The 26,206-nt window shown below is 40.6% G+C and overlaps 2 protein-coding genes and 1 pseudogene across 3 annotated transcripts in view; 1 reads left to right on the top strand and 2 right to left on the bottom strand.

The window, feature by feature from the left end:
• Nucleotides 1–1,145: 1,145 nt before the first annotated feature.
• DDIAS (DNA damage induced apoptosis suppressor) lies at nucleotides 1,146–23,843 on the bottom strand. 2 transcript variants are annotated; one of them, XM_077776196.1, is made up of 5 exons: nucleotides 23,771–23,843; nucleotides 13,098–13,226; nucleotides 6,976–7,137; nucleotides 5,968–6,085; nucleotides 1,146–4,528 (listed from the first exon to the last, which is right to left on the bottom strand). In XM_077776196.1, exons 2-5 carry the CDS (start codon nucleotides 13,208–13,210, stop codon nucleotides 1,943–1,945), a joined length of 2,979 nt encoding a protein of 992 aa, XP_077632322.1. In that variant the 5' UTR covers nucleotides 13,211–13,226; nucleotides 23,771–23,843; the 3' UTR covers nucleotides 1,146–1,942. The 2 variants fall into 2 exon arrangements, with proteins under 2 accessions (XP_077632322.1, XP_077632323.1); XM_077776197.1 differs by lacking the exon at nucleotides 23,771–23,843 and adding an exon at nucleotides 14,498–14,519.
• On the bottom strand, nucleotides 11,095–12,848 carry LOC144241651 (uncharacterized; annotated as a pseudogene).
• A 75-nt stretch (nucleotides 23,844–23,918) lies between the features above and the next one.
• The window catches only part of PRCP (prolylcarboxypeptidase), a 72,368-nt gene continuing 70,080 nt past the window's right edge, over nucleotides 23,919–26,206 (top strand). Inside the window, exons 1-2 of the mRNA XM_077776198.1 lie at nucleotides 23,919–24,007; nucleotides 25,027–25,208. Coding sequence (XP_077632324.1) covers nucleotides 25,041–25,208 — 168 coding nt within the window. The 5' untranslated portion in view covers nucleotides 23,919–24,007; nucleotides 25,027–25,040. The remainder of the gene's footprint in view (nucleotides 24,008–25,026; nucleotides 25,209–26,206) is intronic.

The following is a 26,206-nucleotide window of genomic DNA, read 5'->3' as shown; positions in this document are numbered from 1 at the left end:
GAAACAGATTATAAAGAATCCTTACGGGCACTGATTGAACAAAAAACATGTACTTTTTCTCTATTCAATATTCTAAATCTATTGACAAACCACTTTACCTTATGTGGGCCCATGAATTTCATAATACATTTTAAAATCATTTATAGATGAGAACCCTGCAAAAAAAGATCTGCCCTGGAGGGAACCCTGGTCAAAGAGGAGCAGAAACTAGGCAAAACCAGAAACCATGAGAATAGTAACTTGGAAAAGGGGGAAGTGCAAAGAGATCACATAAAATAAGTAATGACAAGGTTGGGGGACCTTGGTGGCTCTGTTGAGCGTCTGACACCTGCTTTGGGATTCTCTTAAAAAGGACAAATCCATTGGATTTGGAAGAGAGACAGATTGCAGCAGGTTGAACAGTGAATGGTGTGAAAGTTGACCGTGACTATTTTTTAAAGTCCTCCCTTAGCAGGGAGGTAGCAAGGACTATGATAGAGAATAGGCAAAATCTTAAAATTGATTTGACTATTCTCCCAACTTCTGTTTATATATTTTCAAAATAAAAGTTGGGTTGAGGGAGAGCCAAAAAGCCAGTAGTGAGACGGGAAAGATGGGTACAACAATCAAGAGCCCAAATAAAAACTTTAGCACTAAACAGAAGGTATGTATCATTTTCTGGGTTAAAGAAGCTGTGGATGAATACAGCTACAGACACGTGGGTAGCTAGGAATGTGGAAAGTTGAGGGAATACCAAGTGGTCTCAATCTTCTCCATGATGTGGGAGGCAGAGAGTAGCGTAGGTTGGAGGTATTAAGAGTGAAGATTTGGAACAGCCACTGTGACAAATAGCAAAGGAAGCTGACCAGACATATGTAAAAGATTTCACAGGGTGCAGCTGAGCTGCTGCTACAGAGTCTAGAAACTACTCATTTTCGCTCCTCTAAGCTCTTCGAGCTTATCTCCTATTATAGGACTTAACAGATGCTTACTAGTCATTTATTTTACTAGGCCATGAGCTTCCTGAGGGAACAGGCTTTTCATTTTTGAGTTCCTAGCACCTAGCCCAGGGCCTGGTATGCAGTGACCAGTATTCAATAAATACTAAATAAAATAATGACAGTTTCACATTTAACTCTAAAATAGTAAGTTTTTATTGACTTTTCTTATCCTCAGCCCATAGATGTCGTTGGGTTAAATTAATTCTGTGCCACACTCCCATAGCAACATAAATGTTTCAGGACCCATTAAAAATCTCTATCATTGCATTTACTGCATTGTTCTGAAATTATGTTCTATGTCTGTCTTACCTAGCAGACTAAAATCTTTTGAGATTACTGATCTGGTAGCTTTGTATCACAAACTCAGCACAGTAGTTGGCTCTAACACATAGCAGGCATTTTCTGAGATGAGCAGACCAGTTAAGGCTTTAAGTTTTGGTTCGCAAAAGCTTTATTTCTGAATGCACAAGTGATCTTAACAAATACTTTTAACAAGGAAAACTAACAGTATTACTAAAGAACAATCAACAATGTAAGATAAAGTGCCAAAGTGTTTGAACAAATGTATGCTGGCAAAAACAATGACTATGTTTGTTGGGTTTTTTTAAGTTTATTTATTTTTGACAAAGAGAGCATGTGTGCGCACAGGAAGGATAGGGAGAGAGGGAGACAGTGAATCCCAAGCAAGCTCTGCACCTTCAGCAGAGAGCCCAGTGTGGGGCTGGAACTCACAAAATGTGAGACCATGACCTGAGTGGAAATCAAGATAGTCAGATGTTTAACTGACTGTGCTATCCAGGTGTCCAAACAATAGCTTTACATTTTAAAAAGCACAATGATACCTATTTTCTGTTTGCTTCTGTTCAAGTTTTCAAAATGGTAAGATTGCTTTCCATACCATGGGTGGCAAAAGTTTCCAAACAGACTTACTTTTAAAAGTTTAGCAATTAGGTCCAGGTGACTTATGAAAATAATTCAGGAGACCAACTGCTTTTAGTCGCAGGCACAGAAGGTGGCCAATTTTCTGAAAATGGAAGGCAACATTTGACTTCTGAACAAGAATCAAGTCCCAAAACGGACTCTTTGGAAAGCCAGCCTGAACTCGTACTGTTATATTTAAGAGTTTTCTGTTTTGTTACTCCTGCTGCAAACATATTCTTTAACTCCTTTTTAATTAAACATTTTTCAGTTCTTCGTTTGACACACTTCAGTTTCTTTCTTGGTAACTCTTTCTGATCAGGAGAATCAAAGATAGCAGAGTATTTCCTTAGACTCATGGCTTGGAATCCAAGCATTTCTGAAGGAAACACTTTTTTAGTGGTAGGAGGGACCCATTCATCGTCAGTTTCAAGACAGTCTGCAATAGGACTATTGTTGAAAACATCCGGTTGTGGAATACCAGATAAAATAGGACTTCTGGATTTCTGGCTGGGTGTCCTTACATTGTTTGGACAGCTAGGGGTGGCTTGCTGTGCATCATTTTCAGAGGAAATCTTTCTTTTTTTATAGTTAGCATCAAGATCCAAATAAAGGGCAGGTAAGTTTTTGAAAGCTCCTCCCATCCCATTAATTCTTGTTTGGTGGAATCCTGCAACTGGCGTTGACTGTGAACACGGAACAAAGTCTGGGCTATCTCCAAAATCATATTCTGAATCTGACTGACAATGAGGTGGAGAAGAGCATGTTCTTGGACACAGAGAGGCAGACATACTTTGGAAAGACAATTTTTGTGAAAACTTGCTGGAATTCTCAGGAACTGACCTCAGCAGAAAATCAGAGTCTATATGATGACTTTCTGCCAAAGATTTTCCCCACTGTACCAAAATGTGCTGTGATTTTTTGGTAATTTCTGTTGTAATGTCCATTTCTTTAGCGCTATCATCAAAGAGATCAGCAGAAGCATCGTAGCTACTTTCATGACCAGTAGAATAGTTCTGTGTTAAGTTATTACTGAAATGTCCACAAGGCATTTCTTTCAGTGCATTTGTACTTGTATTTGGACTACAGCCAAGAGCTTCTAAAGGATATGTAAGCTTCCTGCAAATTGTAAAGCTGTCATCTTGGTTCTTTGGGCACCTACAATGTTGTTTATTTTCTAAGTTACAAAGGTCAGCAACGTCATGATCTCTCCTAGAATCCAAAGCTACCAACTTTTCACTCATTTCTAAAAGTGATTTTTCTCCACATCTATTGAAGTATTTGCTACTGAGACAAGAATGGTCACTCTCTGAAGTAGTGCACGTAAGTGAAATTTCAGCCCTGTGTAGTGGAATTCTGGTAGACTTCAGAGTAACTGTTGTTCGTAAACCTTTTGAAGATGGAAACAGAGCTGTCAGATAAGCATTTGGTGGAAAATATTCAGAAATATCATGTCTATTTATAGAGACAACCTCTGCTGTGTTATTTGACTGTGACTCCTTTTGAACACTAGGACTTGGATTTGCTTCACAGTTGGAAAGGAAGTTATCTTTGCTATAGCTTGCTTTGACTATTGCTTGTGATGATCTTAAGGCTATAGGTGGTGTATGCAAGGCTCCAGTAGTTCTCTGGGAAGCCACAGATAACCTGACGTGGTCTGCATGTAATCTATCGGTGTCATTATCTAGAGGACATTTCCTATTACTGGCATCTGTCTGCGGTACAGCAGTTTCACTTTCGATAACTAACAGGAACGCGTTCAGGCTTTCAGAGAATGGCAGATCATCCCAAATCTCAGGGTCACAGTCCTGGGAACCACTAGCTATTTCTTCGAGTCTGAGTGATGAAGGTGCACAACATGTAGATCTCTTCTGAAGGCTAGGGGAGTTATCTACATCATGATACTGGTGACATGTTAGCTCCCGCTGGGAATACTGATTTTTAATTTCCACTGTGCTGTGGAAGGATTTTTTATTATTTGACTCCAGGAGCTCTTGCATTTTTAAAGGGAAAAAATTAGAGTCAGTAATTCCGATTTCATGACTGTTATGGGATACACTGGGCTGATAAGCTTGCAAGCCAAGTTCTTCACCCAACTTCTGTGCTGTACTCTTTTTATCCATGTATGAAACAAGGCTCCAAGAACCCTGAAAGGCATCATGGCAGCTATGGGAACCAGTGGCCTCTGAAAAAGAGATGCACTTTCTGTTCTGGTGAAGAGTACCAACAGCCTGGCTTTGTTCTGAAGCTGAAAAATCATCACCTGTTAGGTGTGAAAGAGTGTAAGTGAGTTCAAGTGATGCCTGCCAGAATCTTGAAAAATTATCTCTGCCATGGGACTTGAAGAAACCAGAAGTGCTGTCGGAGCCACATATGCTGCTGAGATCACTATTTGTGTGTTCTAAAGCAAGTAAGGGGCTGTTTGGTGCCTGGGAGCCATCATGAATTTTCCTGAAACCAGAAAGCTGTAAAAACTGATGGAAGTAGTCAAGGACAGTGAAGCCTGCAACACCTGGGTCTGGTAGAACAATCTGGCAAGCTACTAGCGCTCTAACCTCTCTCGCGCGGTCAGTATGTTGTTTTAAGAAGTTATTGGAATCTGAACCTTGTCCACGTTGGTTTCCAAAATTCTGTCAAAGAAGTAAATGAATTTAAATGAGAATACACATTTTTTCCTTTGACTCAAAGGTGAAACAGGGACTTAATCGATTAAAACAGACACAATCACACTTCCTACTCCTATAGTTTCAATTTCTGTAGTGTTACAGGCAGAGTAGCATAAGTAATTGAAACAGACCTTGGAGGAAAGGGACTGGCTCTAACATTTACTAGTGTTGGGGCTTAGGACAAATTATTTAACTTCTCTGGACCTTAGTTTTCTCATGTATAAAATAAGGGTAAATATGCAGGACTATTGTATTATCAATAACACATGGAAAACTATAGTGCTTACCAAATAGTAGGTGCTCAGTAAATAGTACCTACTATTATATTTCTCATTAGTGTCCATAAACTTTGAATGTTTAAGGAAATGTTCTCACTCATTAAAAAAGAAGAAGGAGGAGGAAGGAGGAGAGGAAGAGGAGGAGGAGATGGAAATGGAAATGGAGAAGGAGATGCAGGAGAAGGACAAAGAGAAAGAGAAGGAGGAGGAGGAGGAAGAGGAGGAGGAGGAGAAGAGAGGCGCTTGGGTGGCTCAGTTGGTTAAGTGCCCAACTCTTGACTTTGGTTCAGGTAACGATCTCTCCGTTCGTGAATGTGAACCCCCATCATTTCTGCACTGACAAGGCAGAGCCTGCTTGGGATTCTCTCTCTGTGCCCCTCCCCCACTCACATGTCTCCCAACTCAAGGTAAACTTGAATAAAAAAAAAAGAAAAAGAACAAGAACCATCTAAGACTCTAACAGGAAAAAAGCTCTGTAGCTCCTGATTTACTGTTACTTTGGGTTTTGCTCACTGTTCAGCTGTGGAATGTTCTATTCCCACTTGTGTGGAATGTTCTATTCCCACTTGTGAAGCCCTTACCCAGTGTGGGTAAAATTTCCATTTGTTTCCTTTAGCACAGATGAGAGAGAAACAATTATTCCTTCAGAGTCAGTATATTCTTATAACTCCTACATCACTTTTATAATTATTTAAGGCCATCCTTCCCCCTTACTCCTATTAAAGTAACCAATACTCAGACGCTTTGCTTTCCATGTTTGTTCCCTCCTCCTTTTACAGATGATATCATCAAAAAGCTAAAGAGCTGATAAAAATTTTACTACAAAATTTAAGCAAAATTTGGAGATGAAATAAACATCGAATAGTAGAACAAAATTATCTATTCTGATTTTAATAAATTTAGATTTTTAAAGCTCTGAAAGCTCTAAACTGGTCTCTTCTTACTTTTGAAAAAGGAAGTTGTCACACTGTTGTTTAACAGATCATGTATAACGTATTTTTATACATTTAAAATGTTACAGACCCTCACATTTATGACTCCTAAAAATTACTGGGAAAATTCAAGTCATTTTATTACAATGGAAATGTTAACAGAATACTAAAAAAAAAAGCTAGTTTCAATTACCGTCACTCCAAAAATAAAGCTTTGTCCAACAAAGCAAACTTCAACTGCTTTAGTTAATAGGTTCTGAATTGCTTCACTGTCCAGTGTTTCTGAAATTTCATTACAATCCTGAATGTACCTTGATTGGAAACAAAATTAAAAACATATGAGAAAAGCTTTGAAATTTTAATTTGCCATAAAGAAAATACAAACAATTAGTTTGAAAATGCAGTGTAACCTTTTGAGTTACATAGAGGGAAAAAAAGTGTCTTTAAAAAGCAAGGCATTTTGCTCCCTCTCTAGTGTCCCATAGCCTAGAAAGTAAAAAATGATTAAGTGTATTATAAAGTAGATGCCTTCCTAGTAATCAGGTCCAATGTTTATTCCAAAAGTGGCTGTAGGAGTAGTGATGGAATCTCTAGCCCTTGTCCTCAAAGCAGAGGCAAGGCTCTTCTCTTCCCTGGCAATCCAGTTTGCTCTCAACTATAAGGAAATCGAGATTTCTTCTCTCAAGGATTAGGGGAAGAGGGTAGAAGACTGAAGGGAAGAAAAAGCTTTAATTGCTTATATATATATCATTCAGACATCTCAGGATAGCTTATTAGGTCAAACTATGCAGATGAAGATGTGAGGCAAATGAGAGCAACAACATTTCCACCTCTGATATGCAAATATTCCCTCAATAGCGTCTTTTATCTAAAGGGATTTTAGCCACTTCTGCAGTTTGAAATGGTTTGAAACAATTTTACTTTCTGATTCTGTATTTCTCTAATCTGGATTGGACTACTGTAAATTAATATTTTAATTACAACTCAGATGGCCTAACTAAAAGGAGCCTGGTTTAGTATCACAATGTGTAATCATAAAATAAATACCTTTTTCTCTGATTATCTTTTAAAGGAAATGATGATCTGAGGTCAAGTGATCATATTTTAACTAAATGCATATTATCTTAAAAACATGTATCTTCAAATTCTACTGATATACTAAATGAGTAGCTAGGAAAACAAATACTTTAAATATTCTTACCTGTGCAAAGCGGTGGCTGTAAGACCAAAAAATGCATCTAAACAGCTTCCAAATACAGTAATGCCAAACAATTTGCTTGATTCTGCAACTTTTAAGGAAAGTTTATATCTGTAACTGGCATTTTCAGCTTTACCAGTAGAGCCACATTTTGGACAATTAAACCTGAAAGAGCGGAGGGGGGAGAAAAAGGATAAAGATGTTCACTATTTTTTTTTTATACTATGAGAAACAAATCTGGAAAAGATTAAAAAAATAATATTTTGTGTACAAATGTACTTATATTACTTATATCCTTAAACAATTTCAGATCAACATCTTTTGAATCTCTATTCATAACAACTATTTTTACTGATTTAAATTAAGTAGCACCAAATTGATAGAACACTGAAGAAAAACTGAGAGAAGGAGGGGAAAAAGAGAGAGAGAGAGTGAGTGGGAAAGGAGGAAGGAAGGAACAGAGATGTTCTTATTGGGTAAATTATCATTAACAAATAGAGGCATATAATAGTCCAGAATTGGGAGGCAAAGTAAACGTTAATGAAGTGAACACCACACCAACAGAATACCTGATGTTTAATGTCTATCTTTTATAAGAAAACAATATCTGTGAAGAGAATAATCTTGAAATAATTAAAAAATCTTCATATACAAAGTACCTAGTTCTGTGGTCAGCTGTAACTCTACTGTTATGTACTAGCAGTCAGGTCTTGGATAGTTACTAAATCCCTTAAACCTTGATCTTCTAATCTGTAATAAATGGGGTTAAGGAATAAAATGAGACAAAATATAAGAAAAGAAAGTAAAGAAAGGATCTAGTGCAGATCTTGCCAAATTAATAACTATCAGTCTGCTTCCTCCTCCTAATTATATTAAATACTGTGATACTGTCTACTCTAGTGTTTCCCTCCTTTTGAGTTGTTTGCAAGGTCTTACAACTCTGATAGCCATCTTTAGGTTCTTAAATTTAGCAAAATAACTCCCTAATACATCTTATGGTGATGGTTAATCCTAGGACTTTATTTTTCCTTCATGTCTCTAATGATCTGGCTTCAAAATGAGTGGTAAAATGAAAACAGAAAATAATGTTAGAGATGGTTGCATAATTTTGATTGTTGCCAGATAGCCACTAGAGGGAGCTTAAAATCCATAGTTCACAAGGTGACTATTCCAACAAAGGTTAATCCTTTGTATAAGAAGTTACGGATTCTTAATCACTAGATCTGTGTTAATTATTATTTTTTTTTGCCACACTGAAAATGGCTCTGTGTCAATCCATTCATCTAACTTTATCCTTATGTATTAATGCATTTGGACCTAATGTAAAACTCTTCGCAAATGAGTCAGAGATTTTTTTTTCTTTCTCTCTCTCTCTTTAAGAGGGAGAGAGACAGTGTGAGTGGGGGATAGGGACACAGGAAGAGAAAGAGAGAATTTTTGTTTTTTAATGTTTATTTATTTTTGAGACAGAGACAGAACATAAGCAGGGGAGGAGCAGAGAGAGAGGGAGACACAGAATTTGAGCAGCTGGCAAAGAGCCCGACATGGGGCTCGAACCCACAAACTGCGAGATAATGACCTGAGCTGAAGTCAGATGCTTAATTGACTGACTGAGCCACCCAGGAGCCCCTAGAAAGAAAGAATCTTAAGCAGGCTCCATGCTCAGTGTGGAGCCAATCACGGGACTGGATTTCATGACCCTGGGAACATGACCTGGGCTGAAATCAAGAGTTGGATGCCCAACCAACTCAGCCATCCAGGTGCCCCAATAGAGTGAGGAATTTCTGTTTCCTGTGTTGGCTTACAAATGACTCCAAGTAAGAAAAAAGGGAAGCAGAAGTAACAGCAGAAGATACACACTGGAAATCACAGGGATATATATTTTATGTAATGTCAATATAATATATAGAGAGAATAGGTTATATTTCTGTGGACTATAGTTCTATATGCAAGGACCAATTGCTGTGGGTTTTATGTACCTAAACGGTTTAGTCAGAGCTCCCTTAACCCAGGGCATCTTAAACTCTGGAAGAGAGGGCAGTGATGTCACTCTGGATACAAATTCCATGGCTAATTGGAAGGCAATATGGTAATTATAAAGTGTAGCCAGCAGCCAGACTGTTTAGTCTTGAATATGTTTCTGCCACTAACTAGCTAGCTGTATTATTTGGGGCAAGTTATTTAACTTTCTAAGCTTTAATTTTCTTCTCTGAAGGCTGGCATTAATAATAGCATCACCTCATAGGCCTGTTGTATTAAAAAATATAATGCTTACAAAGCTCCTAGCATAGGACTTACACATATGGTAAACATTTGTTAATGTTATTTTTTATTATTACCAGACTCATGAGGCAACAATGGCACTGTTGTTCAACTTAATTTTTTGAGGCAGGTTATCTTAAAAAAAATTTTTTTGTTACTGTTTATGTATTTTTGAGAGACAGAGTGCGAGCAGGAGAGCATCAGAGAAAGGGGGATATGCAGAATTGGAAGCAGGCTCCAGGCTCCAAGCTGTCAGCACATAGCCCACCAGGGGGCTCAAACTTGTGAACTGTGAGATCATGAGCTGACCTAACATCAACAGAGCCACTTAGGTGCCCTGAGGCAGATTATCTTTAAAAGAAATGACTTGGTAAAAAAACAAAAACAAAAAAACAAAAACCCAAAAACCAGCTTTAAAAATATTTCACATGTATAGATTACTGATTATGAATCACACAAATAAGCATTTCAGGTATATTTATTCATTACATCCTTTATAACAACCCAATGAGGCAGATATTACCTTCCCCATTTTGAGGCCCAGATAATTCAAGTGACTTGCCCAAGGCTACAGTTTCAAGTGGCTGGGTTGGGAGTTTGGCTCCGTAAAAGGCAGGCAGTTTGGCTACAGAGAATTATGCTTTTAAATCACCATAACATATTGCAATATGTAAAGTATACTTATAGAAACTATCATATTGTCATTCATTCATTCAACAAACATTTTTGTGCTTTTTCTGTGAACTAGACCTTGGGCTGGATGCTGAGGATTTAATGATGAATAACACAAGTGAGGTTGTTCTGAGTTTAGGAACTGCTAATCCTTCCCTATTGAATGGTAACTAGACAGACTATTTAGAATATTGCTGGGAGGGGGGCGCTCAGTCTGTTTGTTCACTCAGTCGCTTGAGCAGGAGCATCCAACTTCGGCTCAGATCGTGATCATATGGATTGTCGGTTTGAGCCCCACGACGCGCTCTGTGTTGACAGCAGAGCCTGGAGCCTGCTTCGGCGTCTGAGTCTCCCTCTATCTCTGCCCTTCCCTTCCTCACATTCTCAAAAATAAATAAACATTAAAAAAATTTTAAAAAAAAGGAAAGAATATTGCTGGCATACTATTTTTACTTACATACTACTAAGTACTTACTATATGTCCTCTATGAGGAAAGTAAGTGTTCTTAAAAAACACCAACCCTAATCCTCACCTGTACTTTAAAAATCAAAGAATCTTAGACTCTCAGGTAGAACAGGCCTGTGTCTCAGTACCATAATCAAGTATTATGTGTCAAGCACCATTCAAGCTGCTGAAAGGTACACAGAATTCTAACAGTTTCTATCCTTAAGGAATTTATTTAAAAAAAAAAAATCTAGGTATAATGTAAAAATAAACAATAAGCAAACAAAAAAAAAAAACCCTATTTCTAGGGATATCCCAGAAGTGGACAAAATTTTCATCAGGATTGAGATATACTCTCAAGAAGTTATTTTTCTCCTCTAAAGTAGGTACTTAGCAAAGACTCAGAGATAACTTGAAACCTCCTTCTAACACTAGAAGATGACAAGTCTATTCTGGATTTACAGAAGAACCAATCCAAGAAAATCTTATGTCCTGATACGGTGATTTTTTTTTTTTAAAGAACTTATTATAACTAACTTTTATGTAATTGAGTCCTGTCACTTTTTAAAAAATGTTTATTTACTTATTTTGAGGGAGAGAATAAGTGCAAGTAAGTGGTGGAGGGGCAGCTGTCAGCTCAGAGCCTGATGCAAGGCTTGATCTCAAGAACTGTGAGATGGTGACCTAAGCAGAGATCAAGAGTCAGACACTCAACTGACTGAGCCACCAGGTGCTCCATAGTCCTACAACTTATTAAACAAAGTATAATTCTGTCTGTAGGCATTTTCACCTTTAATACATTGGGCAGGCTCTTCTCTGGAATGAATTCTCTGATGACTAAAGAGCTCTGAGCTCCGTCTATAAGCTTTCTCACATTCTTTACATAAAAAAAGGTTTCTTGGTGGGGCGCCTGGGTGGCTTAGTTGGTTAAGCTTCACTTTCACTTAGGTCATGATCTCGCGGTTCGTGGGTTCGGGTCCCGCGTCGGGCTCTGTGCTAACTGCCAGCTCAGAGCCTGGAGCCTGTTTCAGAGTCTGTAACTCCCTCTCTCTCTGACCCTCCCCTGCTCACGCTGTCTCTCTCTCTCTCTCTTTCTCTCTCCTAGAAATAAATAAAACATTAAAAAAAAAAAAAAAGGTTTCTTGGGGCGCCTGGGTGGCTCAGTCGGTTGAGTGTCCGACTTTGGGTCATGATCTCCCAGTTCCTGAGTTCAAGCCCCACATCAGGCTGTCTGCGGTCAGCACAGAGCCTGCTTCAGATTCTCTGCACTCCACCTCTCAAAAATAAATACATGAATATTAAAAAAGAAAAAAAAAGGTTTCTTTCCACTGTGAATTCTCTGATGCTGACTTAGATATGAGCTCTAACTGAGGTCTTCCTACATCATTACACTCATAGGACATCTCCCCCGAATAAATCCTGTAACGTCAAACAAGATGAGCCCTCCACCTGAAGGACTTCCTACACTCATTACATTTGTAGGGTTTCCTCTTGTATGAATTCTGATGTTGAATGAGGTTTGACTTCTGATGGAAGGTTTTCCCAGTCACTACACTTACAGCATTTTTCTCCAGAATGAATTCTCTAGTGGATTATAAGGTATGAGTTATAAATGAAGACTTTACCACATTCACTACATTTATGGTCTTCCCTGTGGGAGTTTTCTTGTGGGTGAAAATCATGTGCCTGAAACATTTCTCCTGGACAGGGGACCGCCTCATTCTCTTCACTTTGGGATTTCTCTGTTGCTGCTCTAAAGTGCCCTCAACTTTAGATGTAGCTTCAAAAGTAGAGGTACCAGTGGTGAGTTTTTCTGAGAATACCTGTGATTTTACTTTAGTAACAAGTGGTTGTGGCAGTGATCCTTTATCCCTGAACTGTGCGTCATCTTCACTCTCTGGGAAAGGCTGGGTCTCCTGAGTTTCGCAATGGCGCTGGGTCTCCTTAGACTGTCTCTTAGGCTGAGATTCAGACTGGAGTTGGATGCTTGGTGCCTCCTGGGCTGCTCCCAGAGGTGCCTTCTCCTCCCATGGCTCTTCTTGTACATGTCTGTATACAGGGCCTAGGATCTGGAGATGATCAGGCACCACCTGGTTTGCATGGAACCAAAGCTTCCAAGGACACTTAGAGACCATCCTCAGAGTCAGCCCATGAGGAAGGAATAGTAGCTTGAGTCTTGTTCATGGCTTTGAGGTCAGAAAAGACAGAAGCACACACAAACTGCTCCACCTAGCCTGAGAGAGATCTGAGCTTGGTAGCTCTCCCTCTTCTGCTGCCCTGCTCTCCAGCCTAAAGGCCGATGCGCTGGCTCCCTTAACAGATCACATGTCTCCTTCTCACCTATAGTGCTGGTTCATCAAGTCCTTTCTGTAAATGCTCTAGCACAGTTACAGTTTCCTTTCCACTCTTGAGATGATTTCTGGTATGATGAATTTAATCTTTACTTGTCCTAGAGCTGTAAAAAATCTATAGTGTACACATGTATTTTCTCTCTCATGCTTACAGGCTTTACTTTTTTTTTTAAGTTTGTTAATTTATTCTGAGAGAGAGAGAGAGCGGGAGAAGGGGAGGGGCAGAGAGACAGAGAGGGAAAGACAGGATCCCAAGCAAGCTCTGCACTGTCAGGACAAGAGCCTGACACAGGGGTCGAACTCATGAACTGTGAGATCATTATCTGAGACAAAATCAAGAGCCAGATGCTTAACCGACTGAACGACCCAGGTGCCCCCACAGGCTTTATTTTTACCTTTTGGAGACCAGGATTATTCGAGAGAAGCACTTCTGACATGATGGATAGATAAAACTGGAATTCTGGAGAGCAAGAACTGAGGCAAGAAGAAATCTTCTCCCTCTATTCATGTGTTCTTACCGTGGCCTGCAAAACAAAATAGCCATGGATGAATAGCAAATCTTAAACTGTAGGTACATAATTCATCTCTTAGGAAAACAACTTAGCCTCCACTGTAAAGCGAATAGATGGCTTTTGTGGTAAGTGCCAATGTATTAGAAAACTCATTTTATATTTCTGCCTAATTACAACTATTAATGGTAAGAAAACAAGATTTAAAACTGAGTAGCTCAAACAAATATTCTGTTTTTTAATAAATGCTGCGTCCCAGGAATCAGGAAAGATATCATTTAGCCCTTTTCACATCTTTAAAAGAGCTATAAGAACTTGCTTCTTCCATTAATAGGAAGGAGCTTAAATAAACTTATATGATTCTTTTAAGGAACCTAAATTGGTAAATGGTTCTTTTTGGCTCAAAAAAAAAATCACCTTACTAGATTTCAGTGTATATATTTTACACAGCCTAATGGGGAAAAAAAAAAAAGCTAATTCTGATTCTGCAAACAGAAAAATAAAAATGTTACATGGTCAAAAGAGAGTACAAAGTGCTTTAAGAGCTTTATATAAAACACTCAGAGAAGCAGAACAGCAAAATATCAACAGTCCCCTCTTTTTTAAAATTCAAATGTTGGTTTATCAAAATTTTAAAAATTGATTAGCTTGGGACACCTGAGTGGCTCAGTGGGTTGAGCAACCAACTCCTGATACTGGCTGAAATCAGGATCTCGCAGTTCATGGGATCAAGCCCTGTGTCTGGCTCCACACTGACAGCACAGAGCCTGCTTGCAATTCTCTCTCTCTCAAAATAAATAAAATTAAAAAAAGTTTTTTAAAACTGATTAGCTTATTCACAGCATGTTTAAGATAGAGCTGCATCAATAAATTTTCACTTGTAAACATAAGGCAAAAGGTTTCAATTTCTTAAAATGGGTGGAACTGTTTCTGTGACTGGCATCAGCAAATTCAAACAAAGTGGAAGTTAGTTAATATTTCTGTGAAAATAAAATCTTGCCACCTAGGCAGTAAGACGAAAAACTGTAACAATGAAGCATATGGGGGCATCTGGCTGGCTCAGTCAGTAGAGCATGCAAGTCTTGATCTCAGTGTTGTGAGTTAGAGCCCAATATTGGGCATGGAGCCTACTTAAAAATAAAAAGATGAAACATAAAGGGATTTATATAAATCACTGACCTATGTTATTAAAGGGAGCACAGAAAAAAGAAAAAAATCTAATGCTAATTCTTTGTTGTTAATCCTTGTTTTGGGACCCTTAGGATATGTGAGTAGTAAGGTTTTACCACAGGCAGATATGTAGTCCCAGATTTGGTTGTCATCTTAGGTCACATGGCAATCTCTAAGGACAAAGTAGAGTAGGTAAATGGGCTACAAGGGGAAGGCAGAAAGATCACAGAATACTGAATTAGTGCTGCTAACCTCAAGTTCCTTTCCAACACAACAAATGAGAGAATGTAGGTCAGCAAACGCATCTTCCCTCTACATTTCTAAAATCCAGTTTGGGGTAGAGTGTAACTTGGTGGTACACCTATCTGTGAGCTATGGGAGAGAAAGTGGGGCACCGCTCCCTTCTGAAAAATGTCTCTTACTTGCCTCAAATGCTATTTAAGAATGAAGCCTCAGTTCCTTACACTGGCCCATGAAGCTCTTGGTCATCTAGCCCTACCTCCTTGACCTCACCATGTACCACATTCCCCCTTTATCTCTTCGCTTCAGTCCATGCTAGCCTCCTTTCTGTGCCTCAAACACACTGAACCATTTCTCTTCCCAGAAACTTCTGACAAGAGTAATCTGTAACTCTTGTTACCCCCGAGGGAGTCCCAAATTATCTCAAGTAGACTCACCAGCTTTCCTCTTAGCTTCTGTGACATCACCCATTTTGTTCCTTCATTGTACTAATGCTGCTTGTGACATACCCAGCCATGAAAATGCGTACATCATCTTACTTATTTTTGTTTTACCCCCACTAGTCTGAAAGTTCCTTGAAGAAAGGGATGTAGTCTATCTTGTGTTCTACTATATATCTCCAGTGCTCACAACGTATTATGCTCTTAATCAATATTCACTGAATAGAAAACTATAAGCAGAATTTTGCAATTTAAGAAAAAATTTCATGTCAGAGTAGGTTTATGCAATATAACAGAATTTCCCTTTTCATTTAAAAAGCCTTCCTCTAGGGCACCTGGTGTCTTGAGTTGATTAAGCTTCTGACTATTGATTTCCACTCAGATTAGTGGGATAGAACTCCATGTCAGCACAGCTCTGTCAGCACAGAGCCTGCTTGGGATTCTCTCTTTGCTCCTCTGTCTCCCAAATAAACTTAAAAATTATAAAAAACTTCCTCTTCTAACAAAAAGATGATGGCGTTTCTTTTTTCTACATCTTATACTACAGTACTTCTATAGTCCTACCATTTATTTTGTCTACTCTAATCATTTCCATTTATTCTCCCTAATACCTTTTCTCTTGATTCTCTCTCTCATTATGTGTTAGTAATCTATGCTAAAGAGAACACCTCCCTGTTCTCCTACCAACCCCCCAACACTCTCCTATTACAATATGTTTTACATTTTTCTGCCTTTGCTTCTTTTCATTCTTCTGTCTAAAATGTTCTTTCATTTTCCTGGCTAATGCTTATTTTCTTTAAGAGTCTCCTCAGGGGCCTTCTTCTTTAGAAAGCTTTCCCAGGTTAAAGACCCTACTTTTTAATTTTCCATGTATCAATCACATCATAGTACATTTACCTGTTTTAATGTTTTTTTGCTGGAAGCCAGTGTAAGATCTTGGAGGGACCATCTCATTATATCCCCAGGGAAGCTCAAAAACTGTCAATCTTCCCTTCAACTGTTAACTTTCTTCCTGATTTTAGCTTTCCTCTTCCTAAGCCAATTTTACCATATACCACTAAATACACAATTTTACCAAATCATAAAATAATCTTATACTTGAATATACATTAGAGTGCACAGAGTAGTTTCACATATCTTACTTAAAACTTATTTAATAATCCACGTTATATACTCATTTCCATTGTTCCCCTTAGTTGTGGTCAAAATATGAGCAGAAACTATTTCCTTTAGGGCTCTAAAATAGAATTTTAGGGGCACTTGGGTGGCTCAGTCGATTAAGTGTCTGACTCTTGATTTTGGTTCAGGTCATTATCTCATGGTAAGATCAAGCTCTGCAGTGGATGTGGGGCTTGCTTAAGATTTTCTCTCTCCCCCCCACCCCCCCACTCAATCTCTCTCTTTTAATTCTAGACGTAAAAAAAAAGATTCTCTGGGGCCTCTAGATGGCTCAGTTGGTGAAGTGTCCAACTTCAGCTCAGGTCATGATCTCACGGTTCATAAGTTCAGGCCCCACAATGGGCTCTGTGCTAATAGTGCTGGCCCTCCTTGGGATTTTGTCTCTCTCTCTCTCTCTGCCCCTCCCCTGCTCCTGCTTGCTCTCTCTCAAAATAAATAAACTTTAAAAAAAAGAAAAAAGAAAAAAGATTCTCTCACCAAAAAAAATTGTACCACAACTATATAGGCATTCATCAAATCATATTCTTAGATAAATGTTAACAAATTCAAACTGGAAATGGATTAAACCTTAAAAGATAACTAGGACACTGTGCTGTTGTAGGGAAAACATGAAAAGATGTTTACTAATTGGACAGACAGCTCATCAACAAATGACAAACACAAGCAGAAAAATTTGGGAGCAATTCCTAAATTAACTGCAATCACTAACTGCTATATTTTAAAAGTAAAGTTGATTAAATTGTCTTTACTTAAGGGTATTGCCTTCTACTGGATCAAATAAATGTCCAAAAAACGACAGTATTTACAAATTACTGGAAAATTTAAGAACAAAATGAAAAAGGTCATTAAACTATTTTTAACTATTTATGTTTCACCTGGTAAACTTCAGAAATGGCAAAAAGGCTTCTCATTAATTGTCTGGTGGACAAAAATGCAGTAAGATCCTTTCAGGCAGTCACTGTTAGTTATTTCTTTTTGCTGTTTTTATAGTATTTCCTTCAGGACACTTATATCTAATTTTTTTTTTTAATCTCTCTACTGTTTGACTTGTAGTGCGGTAAATTCATGTTAGATGGAGAACTGAATGAGGCATCAGGAATAAATATATACTAAAGTTATGAAACCTTATGATAGACTTGGGAACAATTTCATATGCAGTGCCTCTTACTTTTGGTATTATCTTTCTTCTTGATTGTACTGGGAAGGATGGTGATACAGCGTTACATTTCTTTCAGCTCCAGCACAGCCAGAAAACCATATTTCAATGCAACTTTTTTTTTTAATGTGCAGCTGCTAAATACCAGGTACTGGGGATAATATAAGTGATGGGGAAAATAGACAATAATCACATAAAAATTTTAACTGAATTTTAACAAGGCAAACTCTATAAAAGAAATTAGGGACACCTGGGTCACTTGGTTAAGTGTCTGACTCTTGATGTCAGTTCAGGTCATGATTCCAGGATTGTAGGTTCAAGCCCTACATTGTCCTCCTCACTGAATGTGGAGCCTGCTTGGGATTCATTCTCTCTCTCTCTCCCTCCCTCCGCCTCTCTCCCCTGCTTGCATGCTTCCTCTTTTAAAAAGAGAGTACATAATGCTATGAGAAAATATAACAAGGAGACTTTTTTAGTCTTAGCTTGTTGTAGTGGGTTGAAAAGAAAATAGGCAAATACATAATCTTTGAAAAGTATTTTGGAGGCACCTGGGTGCATCAGTCAGTTAAGTGGCTGACTCTTGAGTTTGGCTCGGGTCATGACATCACGGTTAGCTGAATCAAGCCCCACACTGCGCTCTGACAGTGTGGAGCCTGCTTGGGATTCTCACTAGCCCCTCCCCCACTTATGCAGACCCTCACACTCTCTCTCTCAAAATAAATAAATTTAAAAAAAAGAAAAAGTACTTTCAGAATTGTCAGACTTAAGGTGATTTTTATTTTCTTTATATGTTTAAAGTATTTTGAAAATACATTACATTTATACTTAAAATACAATAAATATAAAAAACCACTAGGTAGGGAACTTAGCAATAACATACAAAGAAAATCTTGGGTCCTCTCAATCTCTCACACATAAAAGCAGAAACAAGGAGGGGCGCCTGGGTGGCTCATCCACGAGAGTCTGACTCTTGGTTTCAACTCAGGTCATGATCTCATGGTTTGCTGCCTTAAGCTCTGAGTTGGGCTCTGTGATGGCAGCTCAGAGCCTGCTTGGATCCCCTCTTTCTCCCTCTCTCTGCCCCTAGCCCTCGTGTGTGCACATGCTCTCTCTATACAGATATAAACCATATTCAAATGTGCTTTGCTAATTTTCCATGAAAAATTATAATCACAGGGGACACATCTTTTTCTTTTGGGTATAACTATGTTAAGCCAAATTAAGAGAATGTTGCTTGAAGAAGGGGCATTCGGTGAATCAAATATTTTAATGGAATCAGAGTAATACAGCTGATGCATCTTTTTCACATGAGAGATGGTTTTGACAAAGGGCCCAGATACATAACTCATTGATTACCATCCTTTTTCATACTAGTCAGGTGGTTCTCAAACTTTAGTGTGCATCAAAATCACCTGGAGGGACTAATAAAATGGACTTCTGGGCCCATTTTGAGTTTGACTCAGTAAATCTGGGAGGACGACCAGAGAATTTGTATGTCTCACAAATTCTCAGATTATGTTGCCCAGACTTGAAAATCACTGGCCAGCCACTGAGGCCATCTGACAGTGAACAACACTTGTGATGAATGTGGTTATAGTTAAATCGTAAAGCCTGAGAGCATTAAAGTATTTTTCAGATTACTTTGTAAATCTTTGCTCTAATCTATTATCTGGGGAATTTTCAGCTTACCTCCTTCACTATCAATTTCCTAGAAGGCAGCTTAATATGAAAAACCATGCCCATTCATATACACACATTGACATAGTTTTTTTCTCCTTTGGGCTACACTAGAAAATCTAGAATACATATATATTTTACATGTTTACTTATTTTTGAGAGAGAGAACACACAAGTGGGGTAGGTGCAGAGAGAGAGGGAGACAGAGGATCTGAGGTGGGCTCTGCACTGAGAGAGAAGCCCAAAGCAGGGCTCGAACTCACAAACCTCCAGATCATGACCTTAGCCGAAGTCAGATGCTTAACTGACTGAGTCACCCAGGCGTCCCAGAGTAATTTTTATTAAATGTTAGATCTTGGAGAAAAATTTAATTAAGTGTTCAACATTGCTGGGGACACATTCCTGTCTCATTCAAGGTCCTTTTACCTAGACTAAGAATCAAATTGACATGAGACTGATTAACAAGAAAATCAAATTTAATACAGGCATACATACAGGAATCCACACAGCCCTGGAAATTCCAAAGACAGTCAAGCAAAACGAGGTATACTGTATATGTCATCCTGAACTAAGAAGTGCGTAGGCAAAGTAAAAAGCTGCCCCTGAAACTGCTGGATTTTGACTGCTTTTTAACTCAAAATAATCTTCCTGTCAAAGAGGCCCATCTTGGGGCAGCCTTCAAACTCCCAAAACTGTTTTTGCTTTGCAAGAAAATCTGTCACTTTACTGCTCTCAGATTTCCTGTTTCATATTATACAGGCCAAGAGGTCTCAGCTATGGGAAGGGTGGCTATTTTGAGTTGTTTACTTAAAACTATCTAATATTCATGCCCACGGGTGCATTCTTTGTCTAATATCTCTAAAAGTAGTCACAACAAGTCCTTGAGCAATGATTTATTGACAGTAACGGGAAAATTCTAGAAAGGGATAAGAAGGCAAGAGACTGAAAGTTAAAACAAAGAAATAAAACCTCTTTTGTTTGGAGAAATATTGGTGAAAAATATTTGTATAATTGTTTTTTCATTTATTTATTTATTTAGAGAGAGAGAGAGTGCCAAGCAGACTCCAAGCTGTCCGTACAAAGCCTGATGTGGGGCTCGAACTCGGGAACTGTGAGATCAAGAACTGTCCACGTACCTGACTGAGCCACTCAGGAATCCCAGTGAAAAATACTTTTAAAATTCTACCCAAGAGGCAGGTAGAGCCAGGCTGGCTGGCTCAGTCTGTAGAGCGTGCAACTTTTTTTTTTCTTTAAACATTTATTTATTTTTGATAACACGCTTGAGTCGGAGAAGGGCAGAGAGAGAGGGAGACAGGATGTGAAGCAGGCTCTGTGCTGACAGCAGCGAGCTAGATTCAGGGCTTGAATTCACAAACTGTGAGATCATGATCTGAGCCGATGGTCAACTGACTGAGCCACCCAGGCACCCCAAGCATGCAACTTTTCATCTCAGGATCCTGAGTTCAAGTTCCACATTGGGTGTGGAGCTTACCTAAAATAAAGGAGAAAACCCAAAGCAACAACAAAAAATTCAAAACACTACCCAAGAAAATCTTAATGAGTACAACACAGTATGTCCACTAAATTTATGATAGATGCAGTACTATTCTAGGGATAGAGAAGGACACAGAGTTACAGATAGGGAAGGACACAGAGTGTTCAAGAAATTTATAAACTATTGACTAAGACAATGTGTAACTATTAATGAAGTGACACAAAGGTACATGCATACAATCTCTACAAGCTCTAGACTTCCATATCTCAACTGCTTACCAAAGAGCCAATTATTCTTGATATTTCATTGACATCTCAAGTTTCAATAGGTAAAAAGCTTGAATTCTTAGTTTCCTCTCAAACTTCTTTGTAGAGGCCATTTTTAGACAACAGGCTTGAGCAATGGAACGTGGTCAAAAAGCCCACAGTGACCACCTGGCTAAACACAGACAGGCAAGTGACCCACCTCAAGATATCCATAGGCCCTAGCAGACCAACAGGCTACTCACAACCAGGCAGTTACCAAAAAGGGAGAATTCCATTTGAAGCCATACCTCCTCATCTTCCCCCTTTAAAAATGTCCCCCCAATTCCCCCTGCCTTGAGGCAGATGGTCTCTCCTTTGCTGTCCTGCCCACTGCTCCCTTGTGGTATATTCAATAAACTTCTATCTCCTTTGTTCTGCCTTGGATGAATCTTTTTACCACCTGCGCTGCACCACCAGCTTTGATGCGATCATCTCCCCACATCTGGAGGCCACCACCCGATCTGACAGACATCACATTCTTACAATTTTCTCCATCTCACCAAATGGTACTAATCTCCAACTACTTAAGTCAGGTCAAATACCTAGGAGTCATCTTTCATATATTTTTCCTTCAAGTCCCACCTATCATCAGTATGTCCTTGGATCTATTTCCATATCTAAAAACCATCTTCTACTTTCCCTCCCTTATATTCTGCCACCACCTTAACCCAAACCACCATCTCCTGCTTCTTCTGCTGCTGCATTAACTTTTTACAACATGATCTGGTCCCTGCCCCTCTCTCCAAACTCATCACCTGTTCTTTCTGAATATATTCCAGCAACACTGGTCTTTTCTTAGGTTCTTGAACACTCAAATGCCAAGCTCTTTCCTGCCTCTAGGCCTTTGCACAATCTATTCACTCTGGAATGTTCTTCCTTTTCTCTACTGCATAGCTGGATCATTCTCACCTTTTAGGCCTTGTAAAGTGTCAACTCTTTTGTTAAAAAGAAAATCAAAGACCCCAAATGGAGTCATCTAGGCAGAGTCCCCAAACCTGGGTTTAATACCTAAATTTAATGGTAGTTTCAACCTCCCCCAAAAATGTAGTCTTAATTGGTCAGAATGAAATTTTCTCATCGGTGCCAACAATGGCTCTCTACATCCTATAAAGGTAATCTGTATAAGACTCCTTGCTCTTCCCCCGGGAAAGGGATCTTGCCTGGAACAATCCTTTTTTTTTTTTTGGTAATAACTTTCTTGTCTCACTCTCCTTCCTATAAAAACCTTCCATTTTGTACAACTCTTCAGAGCTGCCTTCTACTTGCTAGGTAAGATGCTGCCTAAATTATTTAATAAAGGTAAGTCGATCCTCAAATAAATTTGCTTGGCTGAATTGTTTTTTAAGACCTCAGGGGGGCGTCTGGGTGGCTCAGTCGGTTAAGCTTCTGACTTCAGCTCAGGTCATGATCTCAGGTTAGTGGGTTCGAGCCCTGAGTGGGGCTCTGTGCTGACAGCTCAGAGCCTGGAGCCTGTCTTCAGATTCTGTGACTCCCTCTCTCTCTGACTCTCCCCTGCTCACACTGTCTCTGTCTCTCTCTCAAAAATAAATAAAACATTACAACAACAACAACAACAACAAAAGACCTCAGGGAGGCCTTCCCAGAGCAACCTAACTCCAACAGGTTCCCCTGTTATCCTTAACTCCATGCATAAAAGGTTTAAGTTTCATTAGGTAAAGACTCTAACCTGTTTACCATTGTAATCTCAGTACTTAGCAAGTCTTTTTTTTTTTTTTTTTTTTTTTTTTTTCTATGAGAGAGAGAGCGAGAGCGTGAGCAGGGGAGGGTCAGAGAGAGAGGGAGTCACAGACTGAAACAGGCTCCACGCTCTGAGCTGGCAGTCAGCACAGAGCCCGACGCGGGGCTCGAACCCACGAACCGCGAGATCATGACCTAAGCGAAAGTCGGATGCTTAACCGACTAAGCCACCCAGGCGCCCCAGTACTTAGCAATTCTTGGCAGAGGGAGGCACTTAAAACTATCTACAGAGTAACTACCAATCTTGCAGGGTCAGGAAAGGCTTCCTGACTGAAAAGACTTAATAAACTGAGACTTAAGGAAGGTGCAAGAATTGGCTACGTTGGGGATGGGGTTAGAAGATGTCTGCAGGTCAGAGGTGATGGTGCATTTGAGGAACTCAAAAAAGACATCTCGTAGGACTGGAGCCTAGACCTAGACTGGTGAAAAACAAAGAGAGGTAGGCAAAGGCTAGACAAGAAGGGCCCTGTAAAACATGTGAAGGAGTTTAGACTCAAACCTGAGGGCAAATAAAGCAAGGAACGGCTAGTGCCCTGACCAGATCTGTGATTTATATCTAGCCTGGAAACGTGGAGACTGGATTGGAAAGTAACATGATTGAAAGAAGAGCTGCTGGGAAGCTACCGACTTAAGTGGCGAGAACTGTAAGGATTTGAGATATTCAAGAGGCTGGTAATGAGTGGCTGGATATAAGGAGTCTAGAAAACTTCCAGTTTACGGTTTGAGCACACTGGTTAGTGCAGCGAAGCTCTTTTTCCTCCAGGACGTCAAAGCAGTTTGGAAAAGACCCATTTTCAGCACGTATTCCTCGGCATAGCAGCCTGCTAAATCCATAATCTCTGAGCACCTCAAAGCTGGAGTAGTACTTTTCCATTTCGTATTACCGGTTCCGGACGCTCACCCGTAACTAGCTCGATGGCACAGTAAATGTTGAGTAAACAGTCGTTGAGCGGTATCATCAGCACTAAAATTTAAATGACCGACCTTCTTCCTCTTTACCCTCATGACCACCGTTTTACGGAAAAGACTAACTCCCGAAAACAAAAACATAGAATGCTGTCTCATTTATAACGACATTGAGGGCCTCGTTAGGAGCCTCGCCCTTTGCGCGCCCCAAGACTCTCCCCACAACTACTCACCTGAGACAGAGAACCGAGACCTGCCCGGGCGACGCTCGGTGGCGCAGGCCGCCAGGACTTAGCGACAAGCCAAACGCCTTCCAATCGAATCTCCCGCGCCCTTTTCCGCCGGAAGTGACGCTCGGCCTTGGTTCTTCAGAGCCAATCAGAAGAAGGCGCCGCGGAGGGTGGAGATTGAACGCTGCTTTCGGCGAGCATTTTGGGAACGACCATTTTCGTCAAACTGGGGGTAGAGAGGTGGGGGTTGGCGAATGTTCTTCCCTGACTGGTGGGGTAGTGGCACAGTCTATGAAGTTTGCTTTTGCTGTTAGTGTAGGAATCCCAGGAAAGGGTGGTAGCGCCCCTTCGATCCGGGTTCAGCAGGGTGACTGGAAGGAGGAGTGGAAGCTGGGCCAAGGGGCTGGCGGCGCGGTGAACACGGAAGGGAGGCTACCCGGAGCTGGGAGACGAAAGAGGACGTATTCTGAGAGAAGGGCCCAGGACCAAGCGGGATTCGGGGGCTACCTGGGCCCTGGCGACTCCCGTTATGGGATGGGCTATGTGGCCAACATAGAGGTTTGGGGTGATTCATGAACAGAGAGTACCACAGGAGGTGGTTGGCTAACATAATGGAAGTGGGGTGCCAGGAGCCAGACCGAGCGGTCTGCGAAGCTCTGCTCCATTGTCTCTTGAGTCACCCAGTGCAAGTCCCCCACACCTCTTGGAGTCTCAGTTTCTCCATCTATAAATGGGAGTAGCAATCATACAGGACACACGAGATTGCTGCGATGTTTGAGTTAAATGAGTCGATGTGTGTGCCATTATGCCCAGTGATATAGTGACATGTAAAGAACGCTCAATAAATTGTCATGGTAGCTATTATTATCACCATTACATGGGGTTTGCGGAGGGTAAGGGGTGTGGCAGTGGAATTAAGGCAGACAGGGCATGGCAGGGAAAGGTGGGCTTGGGGAGCGCTCAAGGAAAGGATGGGATTCCGGCAGTCAGGTAGGAGGGGGTCCTGGGATGGTAAGGGCCGACTTGGAGTGTGATCGCAATGAAGGTGGACTCCAAAGAGGGGGAATGCACGAGAGGAACTAAAAAGTTGCGGCGCCCTCTGGGACGCGGGCGGTGTGGTTTGGGTGACCAGATTTGGGCGGTATTGCTGTGGGGCGGAGTGGCTTTGGGTTTCACGGGGGAGGAGCCTATCAGCGGTGGGTGGAGCTTCGGACTCCAGCTCCCTGCATCTGCCGGTCTTGCTCCCACTCGCCCTGCAGCTGCCAGCCTGGCCATGGGGTGCCGCACGGTCCTGCTCTTGCTCTTGGCTTTCCTCACCGCCCGGGCGGCCATCCCCGTACCGCTGGCCCTGAGGGCTCTCAGCAACCTGCACAGGTCAGCCAGCTTCACAGCCCGCCCTGCTGTACCTGTGAAGTACACGGTTCACTACCTCCAACAGAAGGTAAGGCGAGGCGGGGCGGGCGGGGCGNCGGGGGCTTCTCAGTCCGGGCCTAACGCACCCGAGCTGAGGCACCGGAGCCCACACGGAGTTTCAGACCCCTAGTGTCTAGGACTTGTCCAGTCTTTGGCTCACAGTTTCCAGAGGGTGGCACCAAGTCCCAGTTCTGTTTAAAATCTCTCCTCCGGTTACCATGCTTTATTATCAACCCTGGCTCCACACGCTTCTCCCGTAATTGGCTGTGATAGTCATTCAACTCCTGCTCCCAGAAAGTGCCCTAATTTAAATTCCCCTGACTTCACGTCAAATTAAAATGATTTAATGCCAACTCTGGCTCCTACTCCGTGGTGACAACCATCCTTTGTCCCAAAGGAACCCCCAAATACACACTTCCAATATCTTATTAGATAATATTGAGTATTCAGCCTAAAACACCAGTCTGTCCTCCCATGCTCAGCTCAAAGTTGATTTTGTAGCCCTTTCATTGAGAGTTGTTGACCTTTCCTTGGGGCACCTGGGTGGCTCAGTCCATTAAGCCTCTGATTCTTGATTTCAGCTCAGGTCATGATCTCAGGTTTGAGATGGAGCCCCACATCAGGCACTATGCTGACAGCATGGAGTCTGCTTGGGATTCTCTCTCTCCATCTCTCTCTTTCTGCTCCTCCCTCACTCTAAAAATAAATAAATTTTTTAAAAAAGAGGTTTTTAAGTTTTCCTGTTTTCCACAAGACTGAACATTTATGTAACCCATGCTTGTAAAGGAAGTTGTAGAGTTATGTCTAGATTTGATGGTGGGCCTAGGACTAGGGGTTAGCATCTCTGTGGTTCTGAAGATTGAGTTTGAAGTAGGCTTGATGCCTTTGTGTTTGCCTGAAGCCGGAGGCAGTCCACAAGTCTGGATGGAAAAGTACATCCTGTGTGAAATGACAGGATCCCTTACAGTTCCGTCTTTCTGGGAGCCTGTGTAAAGGTAGGCAAAGATTCAGAAAAGTTTTGGATTA

This window comes from Crocuta crocuta, unplaced genomic scaffold (assembly GCF_008692635.1).
Source record: "Crocuta crocuta isolate KB4526 unplaced genomic scaffold, BGI_CrCroc_1.0 scaffold332, whole genome shotgun sequence".
In the NCBI taxonomy this organism is placed as follows: domain Eukaryota; kingdom Metazoa; phylum Chordata; class Mammalia; order Carnivora; family Hyaenidae; genus Crocuta; species Crocuta crocuta.
Note: the sequence above shows the minus strand (reverse complement) of the source record. Positions and strands in the feature narration are given on the sequence as shown.